A 24215-nucleotide genomic window follows, 5' to 3' on the forward strand; every position below is an offset into this window, starting at 1 on the left:
TGTCCTCAACACTCCCATGACAACTTTCCATGCAGCACGGAGAAGCTAAGGTGGAAGGACTGCAAAATCTATCATTATTTATTATTTATTTATACCCCACCCGTCTGGCTGGGTTTCCCCCGCCACTCTGGGAGGCTTCCAACAAATACCAAAATACATTAAAATATCACAGATTAAAAACTTCCCTAAACAGGGCTGCCTTTAGGTGTTTTCTAAATGTCAGGTAGTTGTTTATCTCCTTGACCTCCGATGGAAGGGCGTTCCACAGGGTGGGCGCCACTACCAAGAAGGCCCTCTGCCTGGTTCCCTGTAGCTTTGCTTCTCGCAGTGAGGGAACCGCCAGAAGGCTCTCGGTGCTGGATCCCAGTGTCCGGGCTGAACAATGGGGGTGGAGACGCTCCTTCAGGTATATAGGACCGAGGCCGTTTAGGGCTTTAAAGGTCGGCACCAACACTTTGAATTGTACTCGGAAACGTACTGGGAGCCAATGTAGGTATCTTAGGACCAGTGTTATGTGGTCTCGGCGGCCGCTCCCAGTCACCAGTCTAGCTACCGCATTCTGGATTAACTGCAGTTTCCGGGTCACCTTCAAAGATAGCCCCACGTAAAGCGCATTGCAGTAGTCCAAGTGGGAGATAACTAGAGCATGCACCACTCTGGTGAGACAGTCTGCGGGCAGGTAGGGTCTCAGCCTGCGTACCAGATGGAGCTGATAAACAGCTGCCCTGGACACAGAATTAACTGTGCCTCCATGGACAGCTGTGAGTCCAAAATGACTCCCAGGCTGCGCACCTGGTCCTTCAAGGGGACAGTTATCCCATTCAGGACCAGGGAGTCCCCCACACCTGCCCCCCAAAAACAGTAATTCTGTCTTGTCAGGATTCAACCTCAATCTGTTAGCCGCCATCCATCCTCCAACCACCTCCAGACACTCACACAGGACAGAACCCTGAGGCACCACACAAGTGAGAGCCCAGGGGTCCGAACACTCATCCCCACCACCACTTTCTGAACACGGCCCAGGAGGAAGGAGCAGAACCACCGTATGACAGTGCCCCCAGCTCCCAACCCCTCTAGACAGTCCAGAAGGATGTTATGGTTGATTGTATCAAAGGCCGCTGAGAGATCCAGCAGAACTAGGAAACAGCTCTCACCCTTGTCCCTAGCCCGCCGGAGATCATCAACCAGCGCGACCAAGGCAGTTTCAGTCCCATGATGACGCCTGAATCCCGATTGGAAGGGATCCAAATGGTCCGCATCCATATCAGTTCAGTTTTGTAGGTTGAATCCTGGGAGACCTTCATCTACCCACAAGAAGAGATGCATTTGTTAGAGCAACGTTGTGGCATCCAGGGATCGCTCCCTTTGCAGAAACCATGTCATGGCAAAAGCTGTGAATCCAGAGAAGTTGATCTGCAGTCTACTATTCAGCATGTCATTTCCTGTATATGGGTAACATGGCCACATGGAAGCTATTATCTCCAAATTTACATTCTTCTCTAACTAGCGGCAGCATTTGTGTATAAACACACACACACACACACACACACACACACACACACACACATTGGAGAGTGTTATATGTATTCAAACACTCATATGTACACACACACACACACACACACAGAAAAGGTCTTTATGATTAGGGTGGGAGAGGGAAATCAGTTGTGTGTTCTTCCTCAGATCAGAGGACAGCTGGTCAATTACACATTGCAAAAAAAGAGGATATGTCTCACCAAACAAGAGAAATAATTCCTATAATTTAAACAGAAATACAAGACACCTCACCATAGTGGGTAAGAGTAGAGATGACTTGTGTGGCTACTTAGTCACCTGCCCAGTTGCTAACTGGGTGAGCAATGTCAAGGCCGCTGCCCTCCTTTCTTGTGGTTCTTTATCTTTAAACTAAAGCAGACAGCCCTTAAAATAGAAGACTTCCTTAAATAGAACAGCCCTTCAGATAGGGGACAGCTTCAAACAGAGGGCTGTCCTCTGTAAAGTAGACAACATGGCCAACCTCCTAGCAGGGACAGATTTAGGGCTCTGTGATAGGTGTGCATGCACTGGGCACTGAGCAGAGGAGGGGCTTTGTCTCAAAGCGAGGTGCTGGGCTTTGGAAAGGAGGCATGAAGGCACTGAGGGTCCTAGAGCCCTCATACCTTCTTCCCAAAGCCAGGATCTCCTTACCTGCCTTCAGAGAAGGCAGTGCAAGAGCTGGGACTGGGGGGCACATGCCAAATTTTAGAATCACACAGGCTGCCATAATGCCCAAGTCAGCCTCTGCTCCTAAATGATCAACTAACTCAATCCAGCAACATAGATTTACTGTAGTTCTCCAAAGAACTGAAATCCCATAGTTGTCTTAAAAACCTCTTTCTATGTTAGGCTTCCTTGTTTAGATTTGGTGGATGGCTTTGGTATATAACAAAAGGTGTCACAACATGTTTGTTTGTTTGTTTGTTTGTTTGTTTGATTAATGTAATGCTTGCCTTCACCACATTCTTATGAATCTACCTGTCCTGCAAGTGGAATGGTGACTGGACCACCTTCAGCAAAGATTGGGAGAGGAAATGTGATCTTCTTTAAAGAGAGAGAGAGAGAGAGAGAGAGAGAGAGAGAGAGAGAGAGAGAGAGAGAGAGAGAGATAGGATTCTACACTAGCAGGAGAAGGGCTGTAGCTCAGTCAGTGGCAGAGCATCCAAATAACAACAACAACAACAAAAATAAAATCAAGAAATATTAGAAAAGAACCATAGTTCCTTATTTGATGTGGGGAATTACATTTTGTGTATTTGATGCATAGCCCTCCAGCCAGCCTCCATCTAACCCCAAGCTCATCACTGCTTTTATTTTCAGATCTGGAAGATACTCTCTGTTTTTCTGGTGGTGTGGTACCCTACATTTAAACAATTTGGGTATTGCTTATCAGATTGCAGTCTGTTCCCACTGGAGAGGCATGGATATGGAGAAGGGAAGGCTGAAAGTAAAGGTCTGACTATCAACAGATGCAAGAGCATCAGGCTCTTAGGCAAAGGGCCCCGAGGAGAAGGCAAGCTGGGGGGAAACGAGATGGGTTGGGAAGGATGGAGTGAAAGAAACTCATGGAAGTCCAGGTAGAAAAGACAGATTGGAGGGGTAAGGGTGACAGACATTGAGAAAAGTACTGGGAGGAGAGTGTGGATATTATGAGAGGAAACATGGAAGGTTGTGGTAGGAGATTGCTGGGCTGGTACAAGTAGCATTAGGGGAATATTACAAACCACAGGAAATGTGCGTGAAGGGAAAATGAATGCAAGCACTGACCCAACACTCTGTCTCCTCCAAGATTTTCTGCATGTGGTCTTTGGGCCTGTTTAATTTCCTTTCCTCCTGACAGCCGAGACTGTATACTGTACTGGTTTCTATCCCTTCCAAAGTCTGCCTATAACCTGGAAGACTTGAGAAAGAAATGCGAAGATTCTTGCTTCCTGCTTTGGGGAGGCAGTAGGCTGTGAATGCAAAAAGGTCAGGTGTGATGAGGAGAAATGGGTGGGAGTGGAGGCTTTCTATTGTGTGTGACAGAAAACAGAAGCTGTAGAACTGGATGAGGAACTCCCCTCCATTTTCCTAAAAAAAACAAAACAAAAACCATAGAGGGCGTCTCTAGGGAAGGTAGAGGGAGCCCCTTTCTGGTTCCTCTTGAGACTGACCTGAGTGTTACAGTTGTTACATGCACTGCTCCATGCTTACCACATCACTGAATAGCCACTGTGCAGGCCAGCATCTCAGTGTAGCGACTGTAACATGTAGACCACCATACCTCAGATTGTGTCTTCCTTGGACTAAGAATCACCTTGTATGTGGAGGTGTTGTCACCAGTAATGATCAGTCGTCTCTCTTTCCCACCTTCAAAATGTTTTATTGGGAAGCTTAAAATGCATTTTCTCTTCACCTGCTTGTCTATTAGCCGGTATACATCGCCCGACAAAATTTTCTCTTGACAGACCACCGGAATTATTTGTGGACTATTTGAAGGCCTGGTACGCTAGGAATGAAAAGTTGGAATTTTTCAACATAAGAAATAATTAATGCTGTCATCGGCTGAGATGCAGCTATTATCATTGTACTTTATCGTGGCAAAATATGCGCTTAAAGGCATAAACTAGTTGGTAACCTGCTTGTGAAACCACGATTAGTTCAATATATGTTTACACATGTAAGGGACGAGCACACTCATGGATTGCCCCTTCAGTATGAATGCACCCACCCATTCATGCTTTTTTACTCCTGTGAAAAGGGACCGACATGTACACACGTTAGGCACTTTCACAAGAGCAGGGAGACTCTGCTGGGAAGACTCATTACACACCCACATGAGGTCAAACACTTGGCTACCTAGGCATAGCTTGTGAAGGTAATTCAGTTTCCCCATGTGCACATTCACTGAGTAGCCCTAGAGAGGTCATTCTGTGAGTTGCCAGCTGTTTTCTAAAATGGCTCCTGTGCCTTTAACGGGTGCATGAGACACAGAACAATTCAGCTGCTACAGTTTCAGGGGGCAAGCGGGGGGGGGGGGAGAGAGAGAGAGATTCAGATACTGTATTGGGCTTTCTGTTTGCCCCACAACTGCTAAAGGAACAGGAGCCCTGAAGGAAAAAAGTAAGCAACCCATATCTTTCATTGCAAATGGTCCTCAAGAGCAGGTAAGGGAAACACACCCATTCCAAGCTTAGGGCTAATTTAACTCCTAAGGCTTAGCTGGAGAAAGAGAGGCCTCTTTTTTTCATTGCCCCTAGATAGCCTCCCATATATAGGCTGAACAGATATCTGGACCAGCTCCATTTAGGTGGATGTTTTGTGGGCATCCGACTGCAGAAAGCTGACCTGTAAGAAATCACACACACACACACCATAGCTGCCAAGTTATCCCTTATTTTAAGGGATTTTCCCTTATGCTGAATAGGCTTCCTCGTGAGAAAAGGGAAAACTTGGCAGCTATGACACACACACCCCTCTGCAGGGCTTGCCAATCCGCTTGAAGTTCTCTGAGTATAGGACCCAGTAATTCTGTCTCTGTGTTCCTTTTCTACAGATTGTTTATTCATCCTCATTATTCAGTTACCAGCTTGTCATGGGCTTTGGAGCTGCAATTTTTTGTCCAGCCAGCTTTTTCTTTATTACACTGAGGGGCCCTCTCTATCCTGGGGCTGTGGGAGGATGTGTTAACCTCTCTGCAAGAGTTACATTCCAAACATCCTGTGCTGCTGCAGTCCCGTTCAGTTTTTTCCCTTCAGGTGCTTGAAGATCCTCTACCCTCCAACACCCTCCTCCTGTTCTCCATTCATACAAAATATACTCTACTCCAGGCATGTCAAACCTGCGGCCCTCCAGATGTTTTGGCCTACAACTCCCATGATTCCTAGCTAGCAGGACCAGTGGTTGGGGAAGATGGGAATTGTAGTCCAAAACATCTGGAGGGCTACAGGTTTGACATGCCTGCTCTACTCACTTTCTTACCTTCCCCTTCAGCCCAGCAGCTTGAGAACTATCCTGACCCCCCTCCCCATTTGCCATCGTTAACAGATATTTAGTTCTGATAATCTATTAAATCAATTTTTTAAAAGGAAGGTTTTGTCATCTTTCATCTCTTCATCTGAGCTGGAGGAGGGATAAAACTCCTTAAAACCGTGTATGGCCATATTCCAGCGCAGATTTAAGCAGCCTTAAACCCATTGAAATTGATGGGCTTAGGCAGGCTTAAGTCCATGTTGGATAATTTGTGGCCTATAGTTTTAGCTGGCAGCGCTGTTCTCTCCTGTTCATCCATCTGGAGCAATTACTGGGGATTATTTTCCAGGCAGGAGTGTTGACATTTCCCCCCAGTTGGGTGTCAAGTATACACGTGAGGTTAGCAATAGCCAGGCTTCAGATGTTTAATGAAAGGAATGCCCTGAGGTTAATGAGGTGCTGGGAAACAGCAGAACTAAATCCGATATTACCGTTTTCCAGCTTTCGGATTTAATTAGAAACTCCAATCACCTGTGCACACAGACATTTCTGTTTGCACCCAATTGGCAACCTGGTTCTTTGAAAGAGGTGTGTGTGTGTGTGTGTGTTATGGTAGCAAAACCTGACTATATATGCTGGTTAGCTGTAGATGGCCCATGAACTAGTTCTAGCAGTTTCTCGTGCCATGTTCCAAATCTGTTAACCTCTGAATGACTACAGTACTGTATCTCCCTTTCATAAAGACTTCCTTGCACTTTCCTTTGCCTTTTCCCTGTGGCACTTAAAGAGTTCCATTTCAGTTTTAGTGCACGCTTTTGGTCCTTTGCAAAAGTTGCTGCTACTGTGTCCTTGCACTTCTTTTAATCCCTGGGCTTCCAGCTATTATCCATCAAAATTAAGCCACTCCAGCATCAGGTTAATGGATGTGAACCTTACCTAGGTGAATGAATGATGGAGTTAAATGCTAAGTCGTTTATGTGTAAGGATGGCTCATATCCAAGAGGGCTAAGATATTTGGATACCTGCTTTCAAGCTGCACTGCAGAACCGACAGGTGCATATACACACAATCACAAGTGTCCTGATGGAAAAGGATAATCTAACTCTTCTAGCCAAAAAATAACTGCACTGTTGAATGAGGTGATCCATGTTTTTGCTGCTTAAGCATTTTTGAAAACATGCCTAGAGTCTGCATACATGTATCGCTTTGATCTACTCAGAATAAAGTTGTCTCAGCTCAAGGAAGACACAGAACAGGTTGTAGGATGGATTCTGCACCATTTCAAACCACAGGTTTTATTGACTATTCCTCTATATAAACAAAGCAAAAATGGGCATACAGAAAAGCAGAGGTCAGGGGCAAGGGTTCTTATCTAGCCTTCTCCTGAGAAACCATTTTCTTTGTTTAAGGATGTATTGTCATGGAGAAGTTTTCATCCGTGGCCAGAGGTTCCCCATCCTTGTTTTATTGTATAATTATAGCACAACGTTGTTGCTTTGGGATTGCCATTTGTTCCAATCTGTTGCAAAAGAGCAGGTTTTACCTCGGAAAGGAGCAGGACAAGGAGAAAATTGCTCGGATCCGCATTTTCTAGGCAGGTTACAAGTAGAAGCACGGACAAGCTCATGGTCAGTTCCTGTCCCAGCGGTTTGTATAAGACTGTATGGAAGGAGCATAAACAGAGCAGAGAAGCTCCTCTTGATTGGATTACATCAGATGAGAGTCTCCAGCAGGCCAGGTGGAGCAAATGCACATAGAAAAGACAGCTGGACATTTCAACAGAAACAATTAATCCCCGGAGAGGATGACGACTGGGAACAGAGAAGAAGTAAGCGAGAAGAAAATTTGGCAGGAGTTTACAAACAGAAGAAAAACAGAATGGTGGGAAAGAAACACTGATCTCATTTGACAAACGAAGTGCTTGCTGCAATGTAGTACTGTTGAATTGTATCTTATAGAAGTAAGAAAAACAAAACGAAACCCTGCACGCACACACTGGAGAAAAGAAGTTTCCAGCAAATAAGAAAGTGCCTTGTGAATCAGAGGCATATTTCTTGCAGACTCTGGTTCTGTGGAACTCTGTTCCTTTGCTGAGGAAAAGTTTCTATCTTGGGACAGGAACGGATTTCCTGAATTGTCCTCTGTCCAAGAAATAACAACATACCCTTCCTTTAGCTGCTATCCTGGAAATACCTCCCACATGCTAAGACTAGAGACAGGATGTTAGGTAAACTGGACTTGCACCCTGACACGTTCCCCCCCCCTTTTTGGAAATACTTGGTGGGTAGGCTTTGCTCAAGCTCAGGATAGGAACATGGGGAACAGCCTTATGCTCAGTCAGACCCCTGACACATCTCGGTCAGGACTGTCTAACCATGGGTAGGCAAACTAAGGCTTGGGGGCCGGATCCGGCCCAATCGCCTTCTAAATCCGGCCTGCGGATGGGGCCAGGAATCAGTGTGTTTTTACATGAGAAGAATATGCCCTTTTATTTAAACTGCATCTCTAGGTTATTTGTGGGGCCTGCCTGGTGTTTTTACATGAGTAAAATGTGTGTTTTTATTTAAAATGCATCTCTGTGTTATTTGTGGGGCATAAGAATTTGTTCATTTCCCCTCCCAAAATATAGTCCCTACCTGGGTATTGAGCCTGGGACTTTCTGCATGCGGAACAGATCACCACTGAGCCCCGGGCCAGACTAAGACCACCATAGTCTGATCTGAAATCCTTCCTGTTCACAAATACCAGGCTAGTGATGCTGGGAAGCTTTTCCTCGTTGCATGCAGCTTAACTCACACCCTTGCGATATCTGGAGCTAGTGCTTAGAATGTGAGGGACCCAGGTCTGGGGCAATTATTCCAAGTTGTTTTGGGTGGGCTTATTGGCACAGGTGGCTGTCATTTTCCTCCCCTTAAAAATGTGAGTATTGCAATGGAAGACGGTTCCTCCAACATCTTGGCACTGAATGTAGTGGTCCTCTGAGGGCACTAGGAGAAGGGGACAACAGAGGACAAGATGGTTGGACAGTGTTCTCAAAGCTACTAACATGAGTTTGACCAAACTGCGGGAGGCAGTGGAAGACAGGAGTGCCTGGCGGGCTCTGGTCCATGGGGTCACAAAGAGCTGGACACAACTAAACAACTAACAACAACAAGCTGCTGAGGGATAGACCTGCCCTCTATGCATTTGTCTAAGCCAAATCTCTCTCCACCCCTTGCACCTATGGTTGTTATATGATCCCTGTCCGATACCAAAGCAAGAAAATAATCAGACACAAGAACGCATCCCTGCAAAAAGGCCACTATTTAATCCATTGAGGAATATGATTAGCAAATGGGCCAAAGGATTTCAGAAACCTGCAGTGATAGTTTAGGAGCAGATGGTTCCATGGGTAACACAGAATGCCCTATGTCTGGGTTTGTGCTGGAACCAAGTGTGACTTTTTGGAAACACTCAAGTAATGACATGAACAACCCTTACTGGTGTGAGATGTAGGAACTGACAGTGGGGAAGCACTGAGGGTATCCTTTGGTAGTGCCAGATATGTTGAAATACAACAGAAAACAGATTGCCAGCAAATTAGTGTATTACAAAAGCTTTGATTTGAGCACTTTTAGCCAATTGATTTTTGTTTTTTGATGCACTTTAAATTTTCTATTGTATGCTTTTATAACAAAGTATGCCACTTTGAGACATGTTTGTAGTAAGCGACAATTAATGTAATTAGTAGTGATAAAAATAAAACTCGGGAAAGGCAGAATGTTTAATCAGAAGTTAATCTGATTTGCTGCTGTGGAAAACACACTGGGAAATCCGGAAATAGGAACAGCAAGATAGAATAGTTTGCCTCCCCTTGGAACTAAGAACTGTGGCCTGCCAAATATATAGCTGGTCAAGCAGCTTTTGAAATGCAGTAAAATAATACAGATTACTAATACCTAGGGAAGAAAGTGATTCATCTGTCATTTTGCAACTGGTCAATTTGCAATTGTATCCCCAAACCACTCTAGAATGTGCAGGTGTTACATTCAGATGTTATGTCTATTAGTCTTGGCCTCTCCTTCAGCATAGAGCTATGCCTGTAATGTAGGCAGATAAACAGGCTCTTTTGAGAAATGATGCTGAATGCATATAGCTGGGGATAGGGGATGGGGTGGTTCGGTCAGGGCCAAAGTGCATTATTTTGCTCCCACTTTTGTGTGTTTAGTCAACATTGAATGCAGCATCTCTACAGCCTCTATAATGATCTAGATTCTAGAGTAATGGCACGCAAACAGGCCCACCCTTCAAAATCGTGGAAATCAATGGAATTCAAAGAGGTCGAGAAACCTGGGATATGACCTGCAAATCACAACAAGGTTCCATCTTACAAGGATAGAGAAAAGTGCAAGTTCTCTTAGGAGGTCGTTGGAAATTCGGTCATTTAACCACACAGTCATTGTATGCAGTTAAGCTGGTTGTTTTTTATGTCTGCGGTAAGTAAATGAAATATGAAACATGTGGCAAAGTATGACTACAGATGAACAATGAATTCCTATCACACTTATGTACAGTAAATCTGCTCCCTAGGGAAATCTGCTTTCTACCAGAGCTCCTTGCCCCCACCACTCCCCCCAAACACCAGGCAACCAGAGAGCACGTTGTTCATTGGTTCTGACATAGCTTGTCATGTTACAGTGACTGGTGGAATAAAGCCCCATCAGCCTGGAGCACCAAGCCCAGCTGCAACACTCATCCTAACTGGGGGCTGTACCTACCCATAAGCAGTGTTAGCCTTTATCACATGGCCTGTGGGCCTTGCAACTCCAGTTCTTTGGTTTGCCTGGGATTTTCTGGGGCTCAATAGACTGCGCTGGTCTCGAGGGGTGTGGCAAAGTGTCACATCAGCACACTGCAGACCAAATCTTTAATGCCACATTGAAATCAGCAGGATTTTGGCTCATGGTTAAATTTTCATTGGTTCCAACTGGAGCTACATTTGTATATAAACGCTCCACTGTGTTTTTATATTTGTTCTGTGTTTGCTCATTTTCCTTGCCAAAGTATTCAAGATCTTTTGGATTCATTTTAATTCCTGGTGTGCCTTTGTCTTATGCAGTGCTTTTTTTCTCTAAAAAAAAATGTTTAGGGGTACTTTCATTTTCCTACTCATATTGAAATACTGCCCCTCAACGATGCCAAACTTAGATTCACAAAATGTTCAGGGGTATGCGTGCCCCTGCATCCCCCCAGAAAAAAAGCACTGGTCTTATCTAATATACACAATATTGATTGTCTACAGTTAAAAATGGCCTAACAACGTAGATTGTATACAGTCTTATTAATAAATAAATATATATTACAGAAATATTACCAAGAACCAGAGCAATGTTACTTTTTAAGAAGCAAGGATCCTGGTACTATAAGCACACAGTTAAATTTGTTTTAAATAATAGGATAGCTTCAGCATTGTTGGTTATGATTCCATGTGATACACAAGGATTATGAAAAAGCTGTCTGGAAGTTAGATCATATTGTTTAAATGCGGGTTTCAGAAAAAGGGGAGCTTTGCTATATATATGACTGTAGAAGCTGAACACCAATGTACGTTCTGTTGTATGACTATTAAGTGACTTGGTTCATGTTGGAGGCAGTGCATCTGAGATGCCTGTGTACTCTGCTTGTATACATGCATGTTTTATGGAATTGCTTTGCAACTTTTTTTTTCATCTCCCACATCTTTTTCATGTTCCCCAGCAGGAGGGAGAATCAAAGGAAAGGAAAGGGAAAAGTCTACTGGCTGCTTCGTTCTAAGGAACCTATTTTGCTACGTGGGGAAACTATCTAATCGGGTGAAACTGGCAGGGGAAGGAAGAGGATTGCCTTTTGACCATAATGAGTCCGTGGTCCCAGTTTGCTTTTCCCATTCTTCTTCAGGCCGACAAACCAGTTTTTATCTGCATGCATCTTTGATGTGTAGGTATTGTAATGGTTTTCTTCCATCCTCTCCAGGAACAAACACTCTTCCGCTGGCAACTGCTGAAGGGGAGAGAGAGAAAGAGAGAGAGAGAGATTGGATGGCCATCTGTCATGGATGCTTTAGCTGAGATTCCTGCATCACAGAGGGTTGGACTAGATGACCCTCAGGGTCCCTTCCAACTCTACAACTCTGTGATTCTGTGTTGATCCATGTGATTGGGAAACCTGGATGGAACATAGGAAGCTACCTTATAGCAAATCGGCCCATTGGTCAATCTAGCTCAGCGTTGATCCGTCTGACTGGCAGTAAAGCTCCAGTATTTTGTCAGCCTAGCCCAGTGATGGGCAACCTTTTGAGCTTGGTGTGTCAAAATTCGCCAAAAAACCGAGCATAACTCAGGTGGTGTGTCACTTCGAGAAAAAAACCATAATTTCGCGATATTTATAGTTTAAATAACAAAAATGTATAATTGTAATATATAACTGTATTTAATAAACAAAAAACTAATTATTTAACCTAACCAAACCCAAAACCCCTTATTTAGTGCCCAGAGTTGTTGAGCTTTTGGGGGGAGCTGCTGACCAAAGTTTTGGAGGTTTTTTTGGGGGGTGCAAAAGTTGCTTAGCTTTTTGGGGGGTGCCCCAAAGCTGCTGTGCTTTTTGGGGGGGGGAGAGAGAACAGAAATAAATGACGAATAATACCTTTGCTGGAACTAGCACGCAGCACCGACCTGCCAAAGCGCCAAAAAATATCAGCACAGAACGGGTTAAAAAATGAACACTGTTATACCCAATCATCGTCTGCCAAAGCGCCAGAAAAAACAGCAAGGAAAGGGTTAAAAAACCAATCTCTGGCTATCAGCAGCAACAACAACAAAAAAGGATCCGGGTTTTAACAGAAGAGACAATGGGTTTTAACAGGGTTTTAACAGCGGAGACAAGCTGTAGGTGAGGAGGAGCGGGAGAACAAATGGGGGGGGATAAAACAACAACAGCGCGAATGGGCCGATGGGGCGCATGCCAGCAGTGAGGGCTCTGCGTGTCATAGGTTTGCCATCACTGGCCTATCCCAATGCTGAGATTGAACCTTGAACCTTCTGCCTGCCAATATGATGCTCTGCCACTGAGCAACAGCCCCTCCCGAAGTGTGAGAGCATCACGCTTGTCCCAAGATGGCAGCACTAACTTTTTGGCTCCACCTACGTATCTGTTGTTCTGCAGGGTTGTTTCTTTTCAGCTCCTTCTGTATCCTTCCACCACTCCAACCTGCTGAGTGAACAGCACATACAACATCTCTGATGCTCGTTTATCTTAGGGTTAAATTTGGCTCAGTGTCGCTAATGGCATCACCCACTGTGATTTGGCCGCTGGAGGAAGAAGCAGCATTGCTCCTTCCAAATACGAAATCCAATATCTGGAAGTATTTTGGAACATCGCTTCTCATTATTTTATTTATTTTTCCAGAAATAAAGCTGGGCAAAATGTGGCAACCCAGCTGCAAAAACAACAAACAAGGTCTATTTGCTGCTTGTGAGCTACAATATATCTGCAAACCTCAAAACCTCCCCCAGTCCCAGTCCCACAGAAACCTCATACTTACCGAGCCATATAAACGGCCATTGGCATCCATGGCTAAGTAGTGCCCAGACTCTGTGCTCTTTATGTACACCTCACCCAAATTTTCCGCACTTAGCAGCAGTTGAACTGCAATAGAAAATAATAAGAAGAACAGCAGCAGGAAGGTAAAGCAGTTGTCCAAAGATGTAGGAAAGGATGTGCTAGCTCCTTGGAGGAAAAAAATGTGGCATGGGTGTAGCAAATGAGACCAGCAGCAAAATATTGCAGTGTGTGGAATGTTTCTTGCTCAGCTTTCCAGTCTTTTGTAAAGTCATGCATTACAAATACCCCTGTTTCCTTATTCTCCGTGGTTGCAAAAAATCCAAATCTGAGTATTTACTATTTTAGTATACCAAATTTAGTATTTTGGTATGACTCCTTTCACATTTCTAGACCTGTCATCAACATTTAATGCCTCCCCTTAAGTATGAACCATCTCACAGAAAAAAGCAAGTTAGAATGACTAGCCCAGTGTGCCAGGACAAAGGTTATGAAGGGGAATATGCACCCATGCCAGAGGTTCTTCAAGTGGCAGGGAGTTATTTTGTTAGATGACTCAATCAGATGAACCATTCCTCTGCTGAAGGAGAACTTGACCACAACCCTCCAGGATCACTTGGGCTGTGCAGTAGCTCTGGATGCACAGCTACAAGTAGATGTGAAAATTGCAGCCAACAGCCATTTATGAAAAAAAGAACTGCTTCCTATGGGAGGTTGGGGTAACGATTCTTAATTCATATTCATGTTGTTGCTGTTGTTTTAAGAAATGTGATCTTGCAAGATAAAAGATGGATGCTGAATCCTCTAATGACTTTGTATTTGAGAAAAAGTTGGCTGCTCATGGACAACTCATAACAAACACCAAACAGAGAAAGAGAGAGGAAATTACATAATATAGTCAGGGGGAAACTGACCTTATTTATATTAAAATTATTAAACCAATCCTTTATTTTATATAATAAACTCCAGTGGGTAATTTGGGGTCAATAACAATGAGGGGTGTGTTTTTGCCATAGATGTTCATTTGCCACTTTCTCTCTCTGTCTCCCATGATCTTCTTGCTTCCTTTCTCTGCCTCCCATTTTTTTTCTTTACTTCGCTTTAAAAGGGACTCTTAGTGACAATCTGGCAGTGGTGCCACGGGTTCCAATCCACCACCCAATGGCACAGCAACCCTGTTCATGTCTGCTCATTCAGTTCAGCATGACTTTTTCTGAGGTAAGTGTGTTCAGGATTTGCATGTGTGCAAACACACACATATAGAGGGGGGGGGAGAGTGCATGAGAGGAAGGGGTAAAGGAGAAGATTATGTTTCCCTTAGTAGCAACCCATGCCTCATTAAAGAAGACCTCTTCCTACTTTTGTGGCTGTTTTGTGGTGTGAGTGAGAGGATGGACTGCTTATCACCAAAAGAAACGAGATTGCTGTTTGTGCGCATCCTTCCATGTAAATGGGCTCTGCTCACTTCAACAGAGTCAGGGCTCTGGCCCTGTACAAATGTCATTACAAAGATTAGTTCAATAGGTTGTGGAAAGTGAGGGCACCACCCAAGTTTACTTACGTCGTCAGCCCAAGACTTGTCCTCTGTAACTAGGGTTATTCCGCTGGCACATACCCGTTTAAGGAGTTTCCTCTGTAAATATTTTTTCATCAGGATGTCCAAGTTTAATAGCTCATTTACGCTAAGCTCATTTCTGGCACAGGCTAGCAAACATACACCCTTTAGAAAGCAACACTGGCTACACGCAACATTTTTCCGAGGGGGGTGGGGGGAGAAAGCATTGAGAAGACTATAGTGTGCCAGTGATGCATGGTGGGAGGTGTGTGTGTGTTTTCACATGGAGCTAATGCTTTCCCTAGCTCATAGCTGTTCTTCCGCTTACAGCTTGCTGACCTATTAGGGAGTAGGAACCCACCCTTGTTACAACACAGCTAGACACTGGGAAGGCCTGGAAAATCTTTTGCTACCACAAAAACGAAGCAATGGCTACTGTGTTATATGGCCTTTTCAAAAGGATTAGACAAATTCATGGAGGAGAGGACCTTCAGCATCTGGTGGTGGTGGTGGCTAAATGGGACCTCTGTGTACATAAGCAGCATACCCCTCAATACCAGATTATCAGAATACACAATAGAATACACTTCCGGTCTGCTGTGCCGACGAAAGAAGACGCAGGGACTGCGAGCTCCGCAGTCCCCGGCATCGCGGAGGGGGGGGGAATTCCGCGGGGCGAGCGGATTCCCCGTAAGAACCTCGGGTAGAGCGTCCCGAAGGCTTAGAGACCAGCGGGCTCCGTTTTCGGGCGATTCCTCTGCTGCCCGGAGACACAGTAGAGTCTCCGAGAGCCAGCGGAGTTGGAGTCGCGGGAGCCATTTTGGTCGACATCGTCACCTCCGAGAAGCGAAGCCCCGAGTCTTCTACCGGGCAGCGGCAGATTCTCCCAAGAAAACAAAAAACTTTTACAAAGTAAGTGAAATCTTCATTGGGACTTTTTGGATTTTAAAAATTAACAATCGGGAAAATTAGGAGAGATTCAAAAACGGGACTCGATCTCTTCCTAATGGTCAATTAAGAGGCGCATTAAACATTCCAAAGCCAAAAAAGGGACTTCGTTCCTAGCACCCGAAAGAAACAAAAACTTTATACTCCTTCACAAACCCCGGTGCCGATACCTCCTGAGGAACAGTAAGTGCACAAAGGGGAAAATTTATTTGACAGCTGTCAAAGCTGTCAAAATTGCTAAAAGACAAGGAAAATTCATAAAAATTTGTTGAAAGTTCAATCGGCTGCAAGATTATACTAAAAGAGAAGTATCTGGAATTAAGAGATGTTCTATTGTTGGAAAACTAAAGACAATGGAAAGAACAGGCAAGATGGAGGAAAGCGTGAGTGAATGGAAATTTCCAGTGTACTCTGCCTCCTAATCTCCTGCCAGTCTGTGGTTAGAAGGAATGAAAACAATGTATTCACCAAGCTTCCAAGAGACAGTTTTGAACTATTTAGAGATTCTGAAGGACATTCACAGGACACTGCAACACTCCAGTCCAACATGTTCAGAGACTTTGGTTCAAGATCAGGACTTAGAGGATAATGTGGAAAGCCTATTTGAGAGCAAAGAACAAGAAGTGGATTTGGCAAAAACTGAAGTGGAATATAAAAAATGTGACTTGGAGGAAGAACAACAAGGACTAGAAAAGGAAAATGACAGCTGTCAAGAACAACAAAATGAATTAAAGATTCAAGAAAAGAAGGCTCCTGGAGGGACTAAAAATTGGGCATGGGCAACTGAGGGAAAGGAAAGGCAGAGGGAGGGGGGGACAGAGGCCTGGATTTGGAAGTGGGAAAGAACGGGTGTGGGGTGAAAATTTTTAGTTAAAAAGTATTTTGGTGATTGATTAACGGTTTCTGAAATATTGGCTGGTTAAAGGACTGCTGATCCAAGGGGGGGGGGAAGACACCGGGAGGAGAAAGGAGAGTGAATAGATATAAAAATTTAGTTTTCTGGAGGGGAGTAGAAGAATGGCTTGGGAAACAATTTTTGGATTTGTAGCAACATGTTTGTGTTCAGATAAGTGTCTGGATGGAGGGCCGCCTTCCCCCCTCTCTTTGCTCAGAAGCACCTGGTGGCAGAAGGTTCTCTGGGGGGGAGAGGAGGGGGTGGAGGGAAGCCCAGACACAAAAATGGAACCTTTGAAGTGCTGCGCCTAGCAGGTTCCTCTTGTGGCAGGAGGGGACTTGTGGGGAGGCAGCATGAAGAAGGAGGAGGAATAAGTTAATATTATAAGGATAAGATTTGGAATTGGAGTAGAAAATCCGCCACAATCAATTAGAGAAATTAGGAAAACCAGGAAGAAGAGATTTGAGGAAGTCACAATTATAATGTGAAGAAAATAAGAATTGGGAATTTTTAAATTTTTATTTGTTTTCTTTTTTGTTGTTGTTGTTGTTGTTGTTGTTGTTTTATAGGTATTGTGTTTATGTTTTGTTTAAGGCTTGTGTTAAAGGAGCAGCTGAGGGGAAACCAATCCCCAGAGCCCCTCCATCCCTGTCCTTTCAGTGGCAGGGAGGGGATGAGGGGGGAGGGGGGAGGTCAAACCCAGCCTTACAATGGACCCCTCTGATTCTCAATGCCCACGGGTACTACTGGTGGCAGAAGTGGACTTGTGGGGGGAGGGAAATTGGAGGGACAGATCATGTATTGTGTGTTTTGCCTGTTTTGTTTCTATAAAAAACCCAATAAAAATTATTATAAAAAAAGAATACACAATAGAGCAGGAATGGGGAACCTCTGGCCCTCCAGATGTTGCAGAACTCCAGCTCCCATCAGTCCCAGCCAGCTGGTTGGAGCTAGAGTTCAATGAGATCTGTAGGACCATCAGTTTCCCACCACTATAATAGAAGAAGGCCCTGCTTTTCTCCCCACTCCATTTTTAAAACAAAAACTATTTGCCAATATAATAGAAAGCAAGAGAAAAATAAACACTGCCAGTTTACTCTATCTTCAGGGTCAGTTTCAGAGAATAGCATTGGGTGGTTGACTTTTGGCCCACCGGCAGTTGTGCTGGCGGGTATCATAGGGTACCATCTGGTCCCCAGTGCTGTTTAACATCTATATTAAGTTGGGAACAGTCACCAGGAGATTTGGAGCAAGGTGTTACGAGTATGCTGATGATACCCAACTCTCCTTCTCTTTAACACCTGAACCAGGAGAGACTGTGCACAATTTAGTCTTGGTAGTGTGCTGGGTAAACTGACTCTGAATCTTGGCAAGACGGAGGCACTGTGGGTGGGTGGTTCCCAAGTCCAGATAATTTATTGCTTGCTTTGCATAGGGTTGTATTTCCTCTGAAAAACCAGGTTTGTCAACTGGGGGTGCCTCTATATCAGGGGTCCCCAAACTACGGCCCCCGGGCCGGATGCGGCCCAATCGGCCTTCCAATCCGGCCCGCGACGACCCCCGCCGCCCGCTGCCGCCGCCCGCTCTCACAGCGCGCGGCACAGCGACAATCAAAAAAATCGGCAAAAAATCGCCAAAAATCCTTTGTGCGCATGCGTACAGGCCTCTCCCGACCCGGAAGAGGTCATTTCTGGTGCACTTCCGGGTCGGGGGAGGCCCATACGCATGCGCACAAGCGATTTTCGGCTATTTTTTTCCGCCCGTGCGCGTGTGCGCATGCGCACGGGCGCGCACTCCCCCGCCCTCCGGCCCGCTGCGCGCGCACTCCCCTGCCGTCCGGCCCACCGCGCGGGCGGCGCGGCGGGCACCGGCCCGCCGCTCGGTAAGTCTGGGGACCCCTGCTCTATATCCACCTTTGTTGCTAGAGACCCAAGTGACCTCAGTGGCTAGGAATGCCTTCTACCAGCTAGGGTACATAAGATAGGTAAAGCCATTTCTGGACCACAATAGACTGACGATGGGCTGGTAGCCTATCGGACTACTGCAATGCGCTCTATGTGTGGCTGCCCTTGTAGTAGGTCAGGAAGCTGCAGCTGGTGCAAAATGCAGCAGCTGTACTGCTCACTGGGGCAGAATATTGTCAGCACCATGTTATTAAAATCTAAGTGCTGGTCTTTTGCACCTGCTTCCAGGGCGACTCTTGGAGTTCTAGTAAAACACATAAGCCTGGAGTTGGAGTCTGTTTTTCTTTGTTCTGAACAATGTTCTCTTCCCCTTCTACACACACACCTATCTGTGAAATCAGTGCATTGTGAGCGTGTGTTCCAGTGTATAAAAACAATGTCAATATTGTTGTGAAGTAGGGAAGACCTCAGCTTAAAATATTTATCTGTCTATGTGTGCATACCTGCCAACTCAGGATGGCATACAATGGATCTGATGAAGTGAACTCTCAACATAATTTGACTACACTGCATCCCCTCTGGAGCCTATTCTTGATATATCTGCAATTAATGGTAGAGGAGTTCCTGCCAGATTCTTTATGTTCTGCTGTGAAAAGCAAACTTTTTCTGAGGTCCACAGAACTCCCTGAAGGCAGTGGGACTGACTGATGGCTTTACTTTGAACTACAAACATATTTCCCCTGTGCCATGTAACTGCTTTTGAGTGTCTGCTAAGTTTGGAAGACGTTATGCCCTTATGAAGACCATGTTCTGAGCAGGGAGTTGGAACTAGTTGACCTCAAGGATTCCCTGTGGGATGAGGGGGCTCTCTTTTCAAACAGCGCAAGCCCAGACCCCACATTCCATGCTGAGCTAGCTACACAGCTCTTCGTCTTCCAAATGACCCACAGGGCTGACACCAAAGGTCAGCATCAGTGGACACCAGGCAGGGGTCTTTCAGTGATGATGGCAATGCAGTGGGGCCACTCAGAAAGGGCATCTTGGCCAAGCCCCCCCCCCAACCTGGATCTAGAGCTGGGGCTGCCTATGCATCACAGAAGAGAGAGGTGTTAGCAAATACACTTGTTGGGGGGGGGTGGGCCTCTGCATTTCAGAGCATGCCTCTCCTCCTGCATCTTGCCTTTGGCTTGTTCCTTGCAAACGGCAGGCACGCTTGTGTGCCTTCTGCAGATTTCCCTCCTTGTTTGCTTTCCTACCTCCGTTGCTTGAACAGGGTTTCTGAAAGGTTGCATGCCAGTTTACTCTGGGTTAGAGACTTCCCGTCTGTCCTTTGCTATGTTTATTCAGGATGAGATCATCTTCGCTCAGTCCACTGTTGAGCGTGTGTGTGTGAGAGTGTGAGTGTGTAAATGGCATTTATAATTAAACCTCTGCCATAAACTGACTTCAGAAACAAACCAGAGAGCAAAGTTGGGGCAGGGGAGGGAAACCGCATATTCCTGTGGCTTTCCTTTTAAAAAAGGGGGGGAAAAGAAGAAGGTGCTTTTCTTAGAATTTGGAGAGCACGTCTGACTGCGTCCTGTCAGCACATCCTGCAGCAGGGAGCCCAGCTGTATTCCAGTAAGTGCACAGCAGCACAGAGTACACACACAGGGCAGGAAAAGGCTGCTCCTGTGGAATCAGTGCATTGCGAGTGTGCGTTCCAGTGCACAGTGGAGCACGGTGCATGTCAGAGCTGCTGAACCATCACAACAGTGGAGCTTCTTGTACTGTCTTATCTTCCAGTATCCAGCTGCCAATCGCACCCGCCAGTTTCCTGGGACAAAGGAGTTCAACAAGCCTCCCAAGCATTTTGCGACCGTAATAGCGCTGGAACTTCAAAACGCAGATTTGCATGGGTGGAGCAGTAAGCCATACATCTGTATGTATGATTTTGTAAAGAAAAGAGCCGTTTCTTAATGACATAGATACAGGTAGAGTTCCACAGCTGCCTTAGATTGCAGAATTGTAGAGTTGGAAGGGACCCTGAGAATCATCTAGTCCCGTGGTTCCCAACGTGGGGCACACGCCCCACAGGGGGCAATTTGATTTTTAAGGGGGGCAATTCAAGAATGAGTTAGAACTTTTAGGCTTCCTCCACGTGAAAAGGATGTCACTTTTTGAGTAATAAGAATATGTCATGGGATGGGGCATCAGGATTTTAGAAATGCTTAGGTGGGGCATGGCCCAAAAAATGTTGGGGACCACTGATCTAGTCTAACCCCATACAATGCAGGAATATGCAGCTGCAGGATTGTACCTGCAAATTTTGGCATTATCCTCACCATGCTCTAACAAACTGAGCTACACCCCCTACACCCCTTCCCCAAACTGGCACCTGCCAGATGTTTTGGACTACATCTCCCATCAGTCCCAACCAGCACAGTGAGCGGTTGGCGGTTTTATTAATTCATTTGTTACATTTCCATCCCGTTTCTCCTCTGAGCAGCACAAGGTGATGTACACAGTTCTCTCCCCTCCCCGGTTTTTATCCTCACAACAACCCTGTGAAGTAGCTTAGGCTGAGAGACTGTGACTGTCCCAAGGTCACCCAGTGACTCTGGAAGGATTTGAATCCTGGTCTGGCAGGTCCCAGTCCAGCATCTTCACCATGACACACACTCACACGCCACCTGAAGAGCGTTGTAGGTCAAAAGATCTGAAAGGTATCATGTTCAGGAAGAATGCTGAACACTAGGCCATATGCACCAGGCAGCATGGGAAAACTGATTCATACCCAGTGCTTTTCTTCTAGGAAAAAAATGGTGCTGGCACTGTGTATCCTTGAGTGTTTGAAAAAAAACACTGGCGAGACCCTTCCCCCTCCCTGCTTTGCAGTGTTATGGGTAGGAGACAGGTACTTTATTACAAAAGTCATGTGACACAGTCCACGACGAAACTGGAAGCAAGGCATTTGCTCCTAACATTGTAGTCTGGACATGCATGAAAGGCAAACGTTTGGAAAACTGCTGCTCTTAACTGATCAAGGATAAAGTCTCTCTTAAAGCCCCGTTTAGTCAATTTAGGACATTCTTCACAACACACGGCGCAAGGAGCAAGCACTGAATCCCAGTAAGAGAATAAAGTGTTCTTGTCCTAAGGAGGAAACTATTGGCTCCCATGCATTCTTCATCCTTCCCACTTCCTCTCTCTCCATCATGTTAAAGCACAGAATAAGCATTTCAGCAGATTCTGTTCCCTCAGGAATCCATTATGAAGTGCTGTGTAGGGGGAGAGGAAAATGGATCTTGTGTTGAGAACACATCCTATACGAAACAGCGATAAAACGCATTCCTTATCCATAGGACCTTCAGTTACTGTAGGGTACTGCATACAGTCCCCAAACATGGAAAGTAAATTGATAGGGTCAAGTAGGAAATGTGGGCAGGTAAGCTTTAAGTGTTTTATAGTATGGTTGGCACCGGTGCCACGACTGCTGTTTTTCATCACTGTGCTTGACCCATCCTGAACGTCATAGAATCATAGAATCGTAGAGTGGGAAGGGACCACAAGGAGTCCTGTAATCCAACCTCTTGCAAAGCTGGTCAGCTGAAAACTGGGCAAGGGTGCTGGCTTCTATGCTTAAAGTAAAAGGTAAAGGTAAAGGTCCCCTGACAGTGAAGTTCAGTCACAAACGACTCTGAAGTACTCCTCCGTAATTGTATATATTTAGTTTTGGGGGCTGGGGGAGAACACGTTGAAGGCAGTCTGTACATGATCAGAGACACATTTATCGTATTTATTCTCTCCCATATTCCAGGATCCATCACTCATGCTAATTAATGTTTTTGAACCTGAGCCCTTGAACAAATGAGGCCTAGGTAAGTGCATGATTTCCTCGGTGTTTTGGGATACAGGGCATCATTTTTCCCGAGGTTTAGAGCGGGCACCATGTTCCCTGTGCTTTGGAATTGTAAATGTAATAATATACCGTATACAGGGCCAATGAGGGCAATTATTCAAGAGGTTTGATTAAAATGAGCAGGGATAAGGCTAGACAATCAAGACTAATAGTACTTGCAAGAGATTGCTGGCCGTGAAGCAGGCTAAGGGCTGAGCTCGACTTTATAAGGGACATATCGCTGCCATAGATCTGCACCTCGCCTAGTAAAATTTCTTGTAAAAGGCATGTTCAGTGTAACAGTATCCCGTTGGATTTTTTTCCACTTGCAGTGGGTTGGGAAATGCTGAACAAAGAGATCTCACTCCATACATTTCTCTGACTAGATACTGTCTGGGAGAATGGAGGGGAGAGATGCTGATTGGTTGTTACAGAGCAACTTGCACAACACTAACTTCTGACTGAGGTCCATGGAAAGAGCCAGGGGATGACCTACAGACTGTGATGCACAATGCGGACATCCTCCTAACCAGCTGCAGTCTTTCTCTTGTTGAATCTCAGGCATTCAGGCTGTGGGATCAGTGAACACACGTAAGGGAAATGCAGCAGGATGAAGCCTTTGCCTATGTGGCTGGACCCACAGCCTGTCTCCAAGTGCAAGCTTCCCAATTGCAGAATGGAAGGATCATTCTGCACATTGCAGGGACTCTGTTCAGACGTCCTGCACACATGTTCATTGATCACACAAATCGAACCATTATCTCCTGGCTTACAGGGTTTTTTTTGGTTTTCAGCTACCTGTGTCTGTGGATGCGGCTATGATTTGTGTTTTAGGGGTGGTGGTTTATATTTAATGGTTTAACTTACACATGCGTACATATTTAATGTCGAATTATCACAGACACACACATTAAAAACGCACGCATATAGATGGGAAGCCTTTGGCATGCTTTAAACATCAGTGCTTGCTACATTGCCATGTAGAGGAAAATGAGATTTGGTGTTCGGCATGTCCTAGGCTACACTCATTGGTCAAATGGTAACCCCCCCCACACACACACACACAACAGTGCACTCTAGAATGTGCCACCAGGATCCTTTGCCAAACAGTCAAGTTCCATGGCAAATGATCAAAGGTTCCATAGCGGAGAGGTCCAGTGCTGTATTTAGGGTGGTGTGAGTGGTTCCCCTGTTTTGCCCAGGGGGTGCAAAACAGAGAAGATTCATAATTGAGAAGATATATTTGGGGGCCTCACTCAGTGCACCATATTACCAAAGATTACCAAAGTCCACCCCAATAGGCCACCACAATAAGGGTTTCTTTAACTTTGAGACCCACTGATTAAAAGCAAGTAAAAGCTTACTGTGTTGGTCATTTCGATCCATTGTACCATCCACTTTGCCATCAGGAAGTATCCTCAAGAAATGGCCTCCGTTGCTGCAGTAGAGGAGTTTGGGCTTCTTGTAATTCCCCATTGGGAGATCAAACTTCTCCGTCAGAGCTGTGAACGTTGTGATTTCCCCTTCAGCCATTTCTTGCACGGTCTGGGTGTCTGGGTTTCAGTCCTGAAAGAGAATTTCAACAGGCCCATAGATAATAGCAACAGTCCCTTTCCCCCCTTTTTCTCCCTCTCCCTCTCAACATTCCTCCATTGCTTCCACCCACCTTGCGCATCACCTGCATGAAATGAGAGACCAAGGGTCACAGGTTGCCCACCCCTGCCTTATGAGAAGATACCAGAAGCAGAGGGGAAATGGGGAAATGTTTTCATTGCTGCTTTTGAGATATGCCAGCAAAACAAAGGGGGAGCGGGGGGGGGGGGGAGGAGGGCTCTGCTGCCTGCTGTTTTGGTGAGGTTTTTGAATAGCAGCACCTACTGCCAAAGCAATCAGAAATCAAGGGGGTGGTTAAAAGAAACTGAGGAATGGGAATCCTTTTCATCTCTGAAGAATGAGCTGGGTTAGACACAA

The 24215-nt window shown here is 45.4% G+C and overlaps 1 protein-coding gene across 3 annotated transcripts in view; it reads right to left on the bottom strand.

Annotated features, from left to right (window-relative positions):
- Window positions 1–6065: 6065 nt before the first annotated feature.
- Window positions 6066–24215, bottom strand: part of FGF1 (fibroblast growth factor 1) — a 54245-nt gene continuing 36095 nt past the window's right edge. The window contains exons 2-4 of one of the 3 annotated variants that reach the window (XM_060271690.1): window positions 23609–23810; window positions 13046–13149; window positions 6066–11502 (exon numbers count right to left, since the gene is read on the bottom strand). In XM_060271690.1, coding sequence (XP_060127673.1) covers window positions 11311–11502; window positions 13046–13149; window positions 23609–23777 — 465 coding nt within the window. In that variant the 5' untranslated portion in view covers window positions 23778–23810 and the 3' untranslated portion in view covers window positions 6066–11310. Of the gene's footprint in view, window positions 11506–13045; window positions 13150–23608; window positions 23811–24215 lie in introns of all 3 variants that reach the window. The other 2 variants (XM_060271689.1, XM_035105367.2) reach the window with 2 other exon arrangements.

Source organism: Zootoca vivipara, chromosome 2 (assembly GCF_963506605.1).
Source record: "Zootoca vivipara chromosome 2, rZooViv1.1, whole genome shotgun sequence".
Classification (NCBI taxonomy): Eukaryota; Metazoa; Chordata; class Lepidosauria; order Squamata; family Lacertidae; genus Zootoca; species Zootoca vivipara.